Genomic DNA, 11,901 nt, shown 5'->3' with positions numbered 1-11,901 from the left:
CCAAAAAGCTTTTCCAACTCCAACGGACCGGTAGCTCAGAGGTAGAGCGTTCGGCTGCAGTCCGAACGGTCACGCGTTCAATTCGCGTTCGGTCCTTGATTATATTTATTTTTGTCGTCAATTCCATCTCCAAAGGTCCGTTCCGTATCACCTTTTTCTGTCTTTCTTTTTCGTTTTCCTTTTCCCTCTCTTTTCCAATCACATTCGTCTTGATTCCCAGTTTACATAGGTGACATACAAGCAAGCATTCATTTCAAGCGAGACCGGTACTAGTCAGGGGTAGTCTGTTCTTTCTCGTGTTTACATGCACTTGTGCATGACCCGATGCTGAGCTGGTAGGAAGTTTTAACCGCAAAAAGTCTCATTTCTTCTTCTTCTTTTTTTTTTTTTTTTTTTTTTTTTTTTTTTTTTTTTTTCTTTGGTTCAAAAGAAGAAAAAATTTTGACATCCGAGTCTCCTTCTCTCTCGGATTTCCTTGATCAACGAGGGTGACTTGACTTAAGCGATCCGGTTTCGGGAGTTGGCAGGTGTGCCAGTTTTAATAAGGAAGTCCAATTTTGAAGCCTGCCTCTTCTGGTTTTCCCGGTATTATCCAGTTTCCAGAATTCAGTCGTGCAGTATCTTAAAGTTGACGGTCTGTCAATTGCACTCTGTGACCCCCAAAGACATGTACGTTGTGGTTGAACACCTTCGACACTGCAACTAGAAGCGCTGCCAGGTGTTGAACATTTAATACAAGCCCAGATGCACGCGAGAGGTTGAAGTCTTGAATAGAAGGTTTCAGAAGAATGAGCGACATGTGAACTCTACGTCTCGGGAGTTTTTGCTCTGTTAACCACCGACACTCTGGTTTTCACCGCCTGGCGACAGTCTCTCCAGTTCCTTTGTTCGACCCACTGGCTGATCACGACTCGAAACACTGGAGAATGAAATGTCTCGCCTGGGGTGAACAGGGCGATGGGCAGTGAAATCTCAAACTGCAATTCACATGTCGACATGGACGACCGGGCAGCCTATGCATCAACCTGCCCCAAAGCATGCCAAATTTGGTCATATGCTCGAGACCCCCATTGATAAGGTACTCACTGCACTTCATGGAGGACAGGAGGCTGACCTCGACTCCTAGCAGGAGTGGATTGGTGTCAATGGATTGATATATCCGGCATGAGGCCCGTGATGGACTGGACTTTGCTCTCACAACACACCGAAGGATATACAGTGCTAATTCGTGAGGTCTTTCACTCAAAGGCCAAGGAACAGGACAGTAAGTGGAACAACAAAAATGAGTAGTGGGTGCAGTAAAACAGAGGTTCTGGCGTAAGTACTCAGCTTTCTGAAGTGAATAGCCTGGAAGTTCGGTTCGAAAGATAGCTCAGAAAGACGGAAGGGCCAGGCGCCCACTTTTCTCGAGTCAACTGCACATTGTCGAGGTGCCGGCCATAAGTGAAAAAGGATGTTACACAAACAACTGAAGGTAAGCACAGGTTGAAATAAGACGTACGATAGATAAGACGCATAATTCTCTGTTAGGTTGGTAGGCGTCGTGCGATAAGTTCGGGTTGCGAGGTCGGTTTTTTGGCACGAGGAACTCCCCGAGATTGATGTTTGGTGCACGGTGTATTGTACCAGATAAAACACTTCTGTGTAATTTATCTTGGGAGAAATTGTTAGTGCAGAACTCACGGGCCTTGCATCACTTGCGTCAACCCGTCTCCCAAACATCTTTTTGCGGCCAACAATCCGTTATCCATCCAGACTGTGTCTGCCCGATCAAAGGAGTCCAACACTACGTCTTTGACGTTCTGGAACGACCTCCGGTGAATGCTACGGCGTGCACGGCAGGGAAAGACCTTCACAATGGGACCCACAGCCCAATCTTTCATCCGGCCCGGTAGCGACGGATACGACAATGAAACAAACGGAAAAATTCCAAGATTTCGCCGAGCCCGACTCGCGGCCGGTGACTCCCTCCCTCCCTCCCTGCATTCAGCATTTTATTAGCCAGCAAAGTCACGGTGAGTTGTCCACTCGACAACCTCGCGCCCGCAACGTCATTCGGAGGCCGACTTTTTGAGCAGAAGGTCGACATCAGCAACCCCAACCCTGAATTCTGCAGGATCTGAATGGACTTGCCGATGAAATGACCTCTGAGCAGGTCCCGCCCCCATCGGCGGCCGCTCGCATTCACTCACCCCGGTCCAGCCATGACCTCGTCACTGTCGTCCTTACCACCTCACCAACACCCTCGGCACCGTCTACTGAACTGTTGTCATCCATCATCGCCTCTTTCCAGAAGCATTGCGCTCCCCTGACCAAATGCAGAATCATCTTGGTCCTTGACACCTACGACCGCATCGCTTCCGACTCGCGACTCAAGAAAGGGACTGTTACCGCCGAGGGGGCCAAAAAGTTCGCCGAGTACAAGAAGAACGCCAAGAAACTCATCCTCGATGAGTACTCGCGGAGCTATGGCGGGGCTGAAAATGCCTTTTACGACGACGAGCTCATCATCACCGAGGGAGAGGCGGAGTTCGGCTCAGTGGCCTATGCGCAACAGCACAATGCTGTGACTCTCACCATCACCAGAACCAAAGATGGGCGCATCACCTTCATCGAGCCTCATGCGCGGGCTGGGTTTGGTTTAGGCGTGCGCTCCGCCCTACGGCTGACCGAGACGCCCTACGTTTGGATCCAGCAACACGACTGGGCGTTGGTTGCCGACATCCCCTTGGCGCCACTTCTCGAGATCATGCAACAGTCCGAGTCTGCACCGGAGTCCCCCGATTCCTCTGATTCAGAAACGACAGATGGGCAAGAGCCTCGAAGGACTTCTGACGTACCCGTCAAATATGTCTGCTTCCCATCGACCCGCATGGTGTCCTACGCCAAGTCAGACCACGTCATGCTCTATCCAGCGCTCCGAGCCTTGACAAACCTGTACAAGCAGAACTTTTCGGTTGGAAGCGGGAGTACGAGCGTCAAGATCCCTCTTACGCCGCTTTTTTTCTGGCACGACAAGCCACACCTTGCCTCGACGGCACATTACCTCTCCCAAATCTTTCCCAGCCGCGCTGCCATGTTGAGGGGCGCCTTCATTGAGGACACGGCTGGCCAACGAGCGAGGACGGAGATGAAGGACGGGATGTGGAGGAAGTGGGCCTGCTGGCTGTACTACCCTGACGAGGGGACAAAGCTGTGTGTGCGACACCTTAAGGGGAGAACGTGGCGGGGAACGGATGGCGAGCTTGTGCAAAGAATGCAGTATATGCGACTCAATTCATACAACTCCTAGTCCGATGCGCATCTTCGGCGGTGTCCACAAGGGTCAGACCGAAGCCAGAGAATAGGGGATGACGGTCATCCGTTCATTCATTTCCTGCCAGGCCTTCAAGCATGCGCTTGCAATTTCCGCCCATGCAGAATATCGGCGTTTAGAAGAGCAAAAAATAATAATAATAGCAGCATATCAACATCCACACATCTTAGATATGCTTCACCATCAGGCACTGTCCCCCGTGGTCACTACAACACTCGTTTCGCGATCGGCTTCCAGTCCTTGATATCCCTGTCAGTTGGGACCAACCAGACAACGCCGCCATTCCAGCCATTCCCTTCGGCATCACCCACCGGCTCAGTCAGCTTAACACCAGCCTTCTCCACGACCTTGGCGACCTCTTTCAACCTGTCATCGCTAATAGGCACATCGCCACTGCAGCCCTACGTTTAGCCCATCATAGCCACCATAGAGCAGGAGACAAAACCACAAGGGATAGCAACTTACTACATCAAACTAACATGCGGCCCGAATTCCTTCCTCCACCACTCCAACCACTCTTGCGTCTTGGCACCTTTCGCATCATCCTCCCCATTCACTCCTCTTGCCCTCGCCAGCCCGGCAATCTTCTTGATCCCCTCATCCAGCTTGACCCTTGCATAGCACCTCCGGTAGTACGTGTCCTGAGAGCTGATTCCCTCGAACCTCACCTGTACTTCGTCAGCGGACGGCCAGGGGATTGAGTCGAGCCAACGCTGGGGATCGTCGCCGTAGAGATCCGGTGAGATGCCGGAGCTAAGGGTCATGTGAGGAGCAAAGAATTCAGGAATCAAGCGTGCGTCGGCAGCGCCAGCCTCGGAGGGAAAATCCAAGGGGAGGCGTTGGGAGATGAGGAATGAAAGGATCGGGTAGAGAGGGTGGGTGGGAGGAGGGATTAGCCAGAGGGAGGAGCCGGGCATTTTGGGAGAGGACTACGAGAGTATTGCAATGGGTCGTTGGTTTCCGCTGTTGTTGAGTGTTTCGGCAATGAAAGTGAACCCTCAGTAGCTTGCGTTCAAATCGTGTAGACGGATAGTGATGATTTGGATAAGGATATTCTGGAGAAGGAGGAAACACGCTGTTCGGAATGTGACGACGACGCTTGGACTTCCACTGATCTTGGCGAAAGTGGAAAATCCTGGTGGTGGAGTCAGAGCAAACCCTAACCCATGCATTCGCGAGGATGATTTGGTTACGTTTGCGATGTTACCCCTGACAAACCCCTTCACAAACACGGGTCATCGCTCCAGACACACGTGGGAACAAGGCAGGGTGTGGCAGAGTCATCAAGGTTCATCGAGGAAACATTGATCTATCCTTTGAACCTCCGTCATTCTTTGATCTTGGCCCGAGGCTGACGTGGACAATGAGGATTTCCTTCGAGTCTACGACACAAGTACTAAAACCCGCCCGTCAAAGAAATTGTAGCTAACATAGTCTTTTACGGCAGGCTTCCAGAAACTATCGGACACAAAGAAGCTTGTACAAACCCACATTCTTCTCCATTTTTGTGAAGAGAGTAGCCATGTGTTAACAGCCCTACTGTTCAGTCGGCTAGGTGTGGCAATAACTTTCTACAAGCATTGGCCTTTACTCATATACCGGTGGCTGTATCCCACCCCACTGTTCGCTGCTTGAGTTTGATCCGTGCAGACTTTCACCAGCGGAGTCATTAATAACGGACAACATGTTGGACCTGATCTGGTCTGTAGATGAATCATCGGATCACCCCTCCTGGGTTGATTCATCAGAGATCTGGGACAAGGTATTGAACAAGATACATATGAAAATAACCTCCGCCCGACATGGACCCCAGATGGGGCATAGAAAAACTTACGCTCATTTCCCAAGAGTCGTATTCCGAACCAAATGCTTACTCCTTGTATCTGCTCCAACATCAAATCCCAGGTCTACTTACAGCAGCACACTTCTAGCTACCTGTTCCCCCGCACCAAGTCCAACAATTTTAGCCCGAGAAATGTCAGAGTCTTTACCAGAGCCAGTACTTCACAGAATTCCCTGCACCTGCCCTCGCGCCTCCGACTGTTCCCTCCGCTGCTACGCCCATCTTCCCACCATTCCGAGTCCTGATTCCTCTTCGTATTCTTCCGCACAGAGCTCCCGCCTCGTTCTCAAACAGCACATCCGCACAACTTTCGACCACCTACACTCCCTCTTCCAGTCCTTTATCTCTTCTACTTCCACCTCTACCAGCCTAGACCGAGATGCTGGTCACCTTTCCCGTCTCGGTTTATATTCACGCTCATCAACAGAAGATGCCTCTACCTCCTCCCATATCCCAACACTCGTGCTGCAATCTCTCCACACCCTCCTCAACCGCTCCCGCAACAGGAATCAACGACTAAACTCCCTAATAGCCGAACCGGCCAAAGATGAGGATCCAGAAGCAATACCCATGTTTCACCTCACCGTTCTCTTCAGTTCACTAATACGCAACTACGAGTTCTTCTTGGTTGATCTGGTCCCTTACTACAGAGAGGACTGGGCGGAGGGGAGAGGTAGGTGTCTGATGGCGGAGTTTCTGGGAGAAATTACAAGGGCGGAGAAGAAATTAGAGAGGTTAGCGGGGATGGTAGAGCTTGGTTGAGATTTTGGGGGGTTGAGACGGGAGAAGAAGATGGTGGATGAAGAGAAGGGATGAGTTTCGTTGGGACGCTGATACTTGCTCTGGGGACCAAACACAGGCCAGACAAGACCGAGGCTACCTACTGCGGTAGACTAGAGGTAGGAAGACGGAGCCTAGTATATCATTACACATCTATGACAAACGGCAATGGTTCAACCTTGTCACACTCGAATTCATCAACGAGTTAGAGAAGTAAAAGCATGATAGAAAGCGATCGATTGAATCAAGCAAGTATAAACTCCAGCCCTGGTAATCGTATCCCAACTCCAAACCATGCGATCCATTCCAACTTTGTCCGAGACTAGTCCAACAGTCGAATCCATTCTCATCCCTTGAATCCATGCACGTAATTGCCTACGTAAGAATTATCTTGTCAACGCCAACCCATTATCCCAATTCAAGTCTTGCGACCAATGCCGTCTGTGATGAACCAAAAGCCAGGGAAAAAATTGAAAAATGAAAGACACATGAAAGTGTGTGCCAGATGTGGTAATAGTCCGTCCAGAAATTCTATGAAATCAAAGCCAAAATCACGCTTGACCGATTCGCTAGGTATATGCGTATTTGGAGCGCTGATACATGCCGTACATTCCCTCAAAAGTCATTGTACAGCCTTGACTCCTCTCCACCACAGCCTCGTCCAATATAACCGAAATGTCTTTTTTCCGGCCCGTAGATATTCATGATTCCGGATTCTTGGTGGCGATGGTGTTGACGGCCTCCTTGTTTTCTCGTGATATCCTTGGTGTCCAGGGGCAGTCATTAGCCTTCTTCTGGGGTGGAAGAAGGCATTCTCCCCGACCGCACCACTCAGAATGTCGTCCCTGTTGGGACCCCTTATCCTTCTCCTCAATCGGCAGGGCCTGTTGTGATGTTTCCAGCCGTGCTGCCAGCAAGCTCGTCATGCTCCAGCAGAGGAAACTTGTAGAGGTACCAAACAAACGCCTTCTTTTGGTCAGAGCCGGACGCCAGGAGGGGGACACACGATAACGACGAGAGGAAGCAGGTCTAGCTAACGCTCAAATGAGCCACAGGATGAGCCAGGGGAGAATATAACCGCTGGGACTTTGGTGTATCTGTGGCGGGGTCCTGGTAGCCAACCCTTCGTTGGGGCACTCGTTCCAAGGGGTGAGAGGTGATCGCTGCTTTGGATCCAGCCGCATGCCGCCAATAATCTCGTATCGGAATCAAGCGAACTAACGCTGTAGAACTCAACATCGTCTCGGCTTACTCCAAGGTATCGCAAAGGCCTCGTGGGGTTCAAGACAGGCGTCTCGTCTAGTGAGCAGAATGTGAGATCCTGGATCATGGTACCTCTAGTGTCATGAGCCGTAACGTTTTCCCACTCGCTGCTGTTGTCTACCGCGAAAGGTACGGTGTCGGAGAGGGGTGAGGTCTTGTCGTTTACCACAGCAGATGCTAGAGGAAGGAGAAATGTGTTAGTGTCCAATGTACACCTTCCAAACGTCGATTCTACCAGTAATGGCTAAAAAAGGGTAGGACTTACGCACTTGCTCGATGATTGCCGATTGTGATTGTGCCTTTGTAGGAGGTGGGGTTATCAACTTCACCTCACGTCTGGCTTGGACAGCCTGACTGGTCGAGAGGGATGGAGAGCGGCTCTGGCGAGTCTTGTCGAGATACAGAATGGGAGGTCTCCACATGCTCGAAGCGTTACTTGCGTGTGATGCGGAATGTGACAGTTCGTCGAGGTCATCGCACCCAGTAGTGTCCTCTGGCTCTTCAGGTTGCCCCTCAATCTCAGCCACTTCTTTGGCGGTGAGTCTCTGCAAGGGAAAAGGAGAAGGGCTTCGATATCGAGGCGAGCCACGAATCTGGCTCGAGGGCCTGCTTTCTGAAGGGGACGAAAAAAGGCCGTTGGTGATCCTGTGCAACTGACGCGTCAACCGAACCTTTTGGCGCTTCATCCATGAGCGCTGTTTGGAGTGAGTGTCAAACATCGTGACTGCTTCTTTTGGGAGATTGCCGCAACCTGTCATCCAGCTCAAGCCAGGAATTGCAAAAGCAGCCATCGTAAAAGAAGTGGGGTGTGTAAAGTAGGTGTAAGTAGGTGTAAATAGTGTAAGTAGAGGAAGGTAGGCGACTGAATATGTGCTTTCGACTTGAAGTACCTACTGACTCGATTCACTTGCAAGGAGGGAAAAGAGAGATGGGAGTGGACATGGGCGAGAAGATATAGTTTACTTGACCAATCGAAAACAAAGCCACGGTTGCCTTGTCGGAGATGAGTAGAAACTGAAATCAACATGCAATGCGAGGCAATGCAGTGAAGAAAAAAAAATAAAATAAAATAAGAATATGTCCGATGCGGGCCGGCCGGAGGTCGTCGGTATGCCTGCTAAATCTCGGAGGGCTCGTTTTCGCCAACTCGTAGCCTACCTAAGCACACTTGAGGCACCGCTAGCATTGCAGACTGCTCGAGTCTTTTGAATCACCCAAACTGGAGGTACCCAAGTTGCAGTCATGGGATTGTTCCATGTGAATCTCGTAAGCTTGCACACAGATGCTGTTAGCTACTGATAACGAACGTCGCGAGATTATACGGTATATATTGAATTTGGTTTAGGGGCAGCTGCACATGTGACTGCCGCCATGTTTATCACTGGATAAGAAATTTGTTCGAAGTATGGTAGACTCCTCATCTTGTGTTGAGGATATATGGACAGGTTGCTGAGAAACCTCTGAAGGGTCTTCATCCGGCCGACGCACTGCTCGGCATCAAAGCTAATATCCAAGTAAAACCGAGTGCCTTATGCCACTTGCTCGGTATATGAAGGCGGACCTACGTCGGTAATAAACTCGGTAACTTTGGAATTAGTTGGATGAATGTCGTCTGTATACCGGTATTTCAGAACTTTCCATGGTTTGCAACTGCCGGCATCGACGTTCCCTCTCTTTAGAGTAACTGCCGGTGCATACGGCGCTGCACATATGTATTTATTTTCCCGGCATTTTATTTCAGGCCCGCCCTGCGCACAATGCACCTACCTATAAATCTTTCAGACGGACGAAAATAGCAGGTAGCCACGCAAGTCGTACCTTCCAAGTTACATCCTAAAGCCAGTACTGCACTGAATTGCTGCTGATAAGAACACTCTAGAATGGAAGCTACAGCCTGCAGAAGCTCCAACTCACATTGCACCGACACAGTACACTACATTCATCCGATACTTACCTTGCCGTATCTCTGCACCTTATCATAGGGGTACCTCCCGCTTCGTTGATATTGGCCAGGTACACGTCACTTTGTAGCCTTCGATTGTTAATGTGAATATTGTGTCCAAAAGGTACCGGTTGGGGAAGGGGACAGAGTTGGGGAAACAGACAGGAAATCTGACCCCCCTCCCCAACGGGTTGACTTCTTCCCGGTCCTGTTTCTTTCCGTGCCACTTCGCTTTCAGTTTCGTTCGTTTTTCTCTTCTCTCTTTCTTTTTTTCATTAGTCGTCGTTTAAGATCCTTTGGATAGAACTTCAAAGGCTCTCATTAACGAGACGTCAATCTGGGATTTGATACTAGACCTGATGTGCTCAAGGATGGGTAACGGGCCTAACCACATCTAGGTGAAACCGCATTGCGTATCCATACCTAGTTTTGCAGTATGTACCATGTTCTTACCAAACTGTCGGGTCTTTGATGACATCGTCCGTAGCACGGTGGAAAGTGGGAACAGACCTAATGTAGATATTTGGTGTAAATCATGAATCCTCGGCTTGGATGCTACAAGTTCTCAGATTGCCAAGGTTGGAAAAATGGGCAAACTTGATGGACGACTGTAGTGAATTGATATGGTTGCAGTGTACCCGACGTTCGAATGATGCAAGATTTGGCAAGGTATCCCCAACCATCAATGTCCATGTTTCGGAAGTTTCCAGGATGCAGGTGATAAGTGATGGCGCCCTTCCCGTCAAGAGCGGAATTGGAGTTGGTTCTGTGGACGGCCCGCGGGGGTGGGGAACCGCTATGCCGGCCAATGTGGGGTAAAGACGCGGAGGAGCTGGGCGGGGCGGGCGGCTTGCGTCGGACTTTACTCCACGGAGAGTTGGTGACGAGCTGGCGAACACTTTCACTTATAATCCGAAGTCTGTCATGATGACTTCATGAGATTCCTGTTTGACGCTTTTGCTGCCCCAAAAACTTCACACGACAATGGCGCGCTCGTGGCTTGATATCGACCCTTCTAGCGATTTCTCGCTGGCCAACATCCCCTTTGGCATCATCAGCACTCCCGACGACTCGTCGCCCCATGTCGGCATAGCCATTGGCACCTACGTCCTTGACCTCAAAGTGTTGGCTCTTCAGATCGGGCCAAAAAACCTGTTGCCGTCTGGTGGGGCATCCAGCCTAGCAGTCTTTGCACAACCTACACTTAATGCCTTCGCGCAGCTTGGAAGATCCGTTCATCGCCATGTCCGAGAAAGAATCCAGGATCTCCTATCAGAAGACACAACTCGCCCGGACCTCCTGAAGAACAATGCCGAGCTGCGAGAAAGGGCCCTTGTGCCTCAACAAAGCGTCCAAATGCACCTTCCGATGGTCATTGGCGATTATACCGACTTTTACGCCGGTTATCACCATGCCTACGCCGTAGGTGTCATGTTCCGCGGTCCGGAAAACGCTCTGCAACCAAACTACACTCACTTGCCGGTTGGATACCATGGAAGAGCCTCCAGCATCGTCGTGTCAGGCACACCAGTGCGTCGCCCCGTCGGCCAGATCCTACAGGACCCCAAAGCAGATCCCAAGCGGCCGACTGTGGCACCCACCCAAAGGCTAGACATTGAACTTGAACTGGGCTGTTTCATCAGCAAGTCAAACCCCCTGGGCCAGCCAGTTGGTATTGACGAGGCGGAAGAGCACGTCTTTGGCTACGTCCTCTTGAACGATTGGAGCGCGAGAGACATTCAAGCGTGGGAGTACGTCCCGCTGGGCCCGTTCAATGGCAAAAACTTTGCCACGACAATCAGCCCCTGGGTGGTGCTTGCGGATGCGCTAGAGCCGTTTAGGACCAAGGGAATCGAGAATCCGACTCCGGTGCAGGAATATCTCAAGGAGAAGAAAGAGGCCACCGTTTATGATATCCATCTGGAGGTGGACCTAACAAGTAAGGCCCGTTCCCATCAGTTCTTCGGGTTGACATGGGTTGCTAATAGCCGATCCCCCTTTTCAGCTCCAGAAGGCAACACAAGCACGGTCGCCAAGACGAACGGAAAGAACCTCATGTGGTCGTTCCCGCAAATGATTGCCCACCATACACTGGGAGGATGCCCGCTGCGACCGGGCGACCTTTTGGGGTCGGGAACCATCAGTGGACCGGTTCCAGAACAGAGTGGTAGTCTGCTTGAGTTGAGTGAGGGCGGCAAGCGGGAGTTCCAGCTCAGTGGCGGCAATGAAACTCGCACGTTCCTGAAGGACGGAGATACTGTCACCCTACGTGGTTTTTGTGTGGGAGAGGCGGGCGGAAGGGTCGGGTTTGGCGAGTGTACGGGACGAGTGCAAGGCTAATCTAAGCGTGGGGGAGTGGAGGTCAGGTTGTAGAAAAGATTTGACGTGGACGCAGATCTGAAAATGCACCTCTGGCGGTAGTTTGTCGGGGCTACATACCTAGTTTAGCTCTTCTTCACTGCAGAAAGGCAAATTAGTAATGCCTGTCAGAATGTTTCACATGGGCCAGAATGGGTCATGCCTCATTAGGTACATACCGATAGAGCCTCGTTTTCTGCCCGGTCTCGGACATTGACGAAGAGGTACTCCGGCTGAGTCCAGGTGAGAGCCGGGGACCTCAGCTCAACGACCTTAACAGGCTGTAGCGGAGACCTTTTGGAGGATCATCCCATGTCCCCATCTGTTCCCCGTTACAGTCACGCTGATTACCTATCCCTTTCCCAACCATGCAAAATTGTCCAGTTTTGCCAAGATCAA

General features: G+C 50.8%; 5 protein-coding genes and 1 non-coding gene across 6 annotated transcripts; 4 read left to right on the top strand and 2 right to left on the bottom strand.

Moving 5' to 3' along the window:
* The first annotated feature begins 24 nt into the window (after window positions 1-24).
* B0T23DRAFT_t202 lies at window positions 25-96 on the top strand. The gene has a single exon. It is a non-coding gene; the product is annotated as a tRNA-Cys (tRNA).
* Window positions 97-1,909: 1,813 nt separating this feature from the next.
* B0T23DRAFT_404675 (uncharacterized protein) lies at window positions 1,910-3,292 on the top strand (the record flags this gene model as incomplete). The annotated part of the gene is made up of 2 exons (XM_062838924.1): window positions 1,910-1,960; window positions 2,117-3,292. The coding sequence occupies 2 exons, from the start codon at window positions 1,910-1,912 to the stop codon at window positions 3,290-3,292; spliced, it is 1,227 nt and encodes a 408-aa protein (XP_062693106.1).
* Window positions 3,293-3,407: 115 nt separating this feature from the next.
* Window positions 3,408-4,616, bottom strand: B0T23DRAFT_146801 (2',3'-cyclic-nucleotide 3'-phosphodiesterase). The gene is made up of 2 exons (XM_062832457.1): window positions 3,782-4,616; window positions 3,408-3,709 (listed from the first exon to the last, which is right to left on the bottom strand). The coding sequence occupies exons 1-2, from the start codon at window positions 4,231-4,233 to the stop codon at window positions 3,523-3,525; spliced, it is 639 nt and encodes a 212-aa protein (XP_062693105.1). The 5' UTR covers window positions 4,234-4,616; the 3' UTR covers window positions 3,408-3,522.
* A 675-nt stretch (window positions 4,617-5,291) lies between these two features.
* On the top strand, window positions 5,292-6,156 carry B0T23DRAFT_317461 (uncharacterized protein; the record flags this gene model as incomplete). Its single annotated transcript, XM_062835002.1, has 2 exons — window positions 5,292-5,893; window positions 6,057-6,156. 2 exons carry the CDS (start codon window positions 5,292-5,294, stop codon window positions 6,154-6,156), a joined length of 702 nt encoding a protein of 233 aa, XP_062693104.1.
* Window positions 6,157-6,921: 765 nt separating this feature from the next.
* On the bottom strand, window positions 6,922-7,921 carry B0T23DRAFT_442296 (uncharacterized protein; the record flags this gene model as incomplete). The annotated part of the gene is made up of 3 exons (XM_062840816.1): window positions 6,922-7,135; window positions 7,192-7,379; window positions 7,468-7,921. The coding sequence occupies 3 exons, from the start codon at window positions 7,919-7,921 to the stop codon at window positions 6,980-6,982; spliced, it is 798 nt and encodes a 265-aa protein (XP_062693103.1). The 3' UTR covers window positions 6,922-6,979.
* Window positions 7,922-10,020: 2,099 nt separating this feature from the next.
* On the top strand, window positions 10,021-11,802 carry B0T23DRAFT_380147 (uncharacterized protein). Its single transcript, XM_062837192.1, has 4 exons — window positions 10,021-11,083; window positions 11,150-11,485; window positions 11,584-11,602; window positions 11,682-11,802. Exons 1-2 carry the CDS (start codon window positions 10,501-10,503, stop codon window positions 11,482-11,484), a joined length of 918 nt encoding a protein of 305 aa, XP_062693102.1. The 5' UTR covers window positions 10,021-10,500; the 3' UTR covers window position 11,485; window positions 11,584-11,602; window positions 11,682-11,802.
* The last annotated feature ends 99 nt before the right edge of the window (window positions 11,803-11,901 follow it).

This window comes from Neurospora hispaniola (assembly GCF_033458365.1).
Source record: "Neurospora hispaniola strain FGSC 10403 chromosome Unknown B0T23scaffold_4, whole genome shotgun sequence".
Lineage (NCBI taxonomy): Eukaryota > Fungi > Ascomycota > Sordariomycetes > Sordariales > Sordariaceae > Neurospora > Neurospora hispaniola.
The sequence above is the reverse complement of the archived record's forward strand: the minus strand, read 5'-3'. Positions and strand labels throughout refer to the sequence as shown.

Excerpts from the sequence above, each read along its gene's own strand:
- B0T23DRAFT_146801 (XM_062832457.1), bottom strand. The coding sequence starts at position 4,233 with ATGCCCGGCTCCTCCCTCTGGCTAATCCCTCCTCCCACCCACCCTCTC. Across the intron at positions 3,710-3,781 it reads CCGCATGTTAGTTTGATGTA|TGGCGATGTGCCTATTAGCG; the intron begins GTAAGTTGCTAT and ends GTAGGGCTGCAG.
- B0T23DRAFT_380147 (XM_062837192.1), top strand. The coding sequence starts at position 10,501 with ATGCACCTTCCGATGGTCATTGGCGATTATACCGACTTTTACGCCGGT. Across the intron at positions 11,084-11,149 it reads TCTGGAGGTGGACCTAACAA|CTCCAGAAGGCAACACAAGC; the intron begins GTAAGGCCCGTT and ends CCCCCTTTTCAG.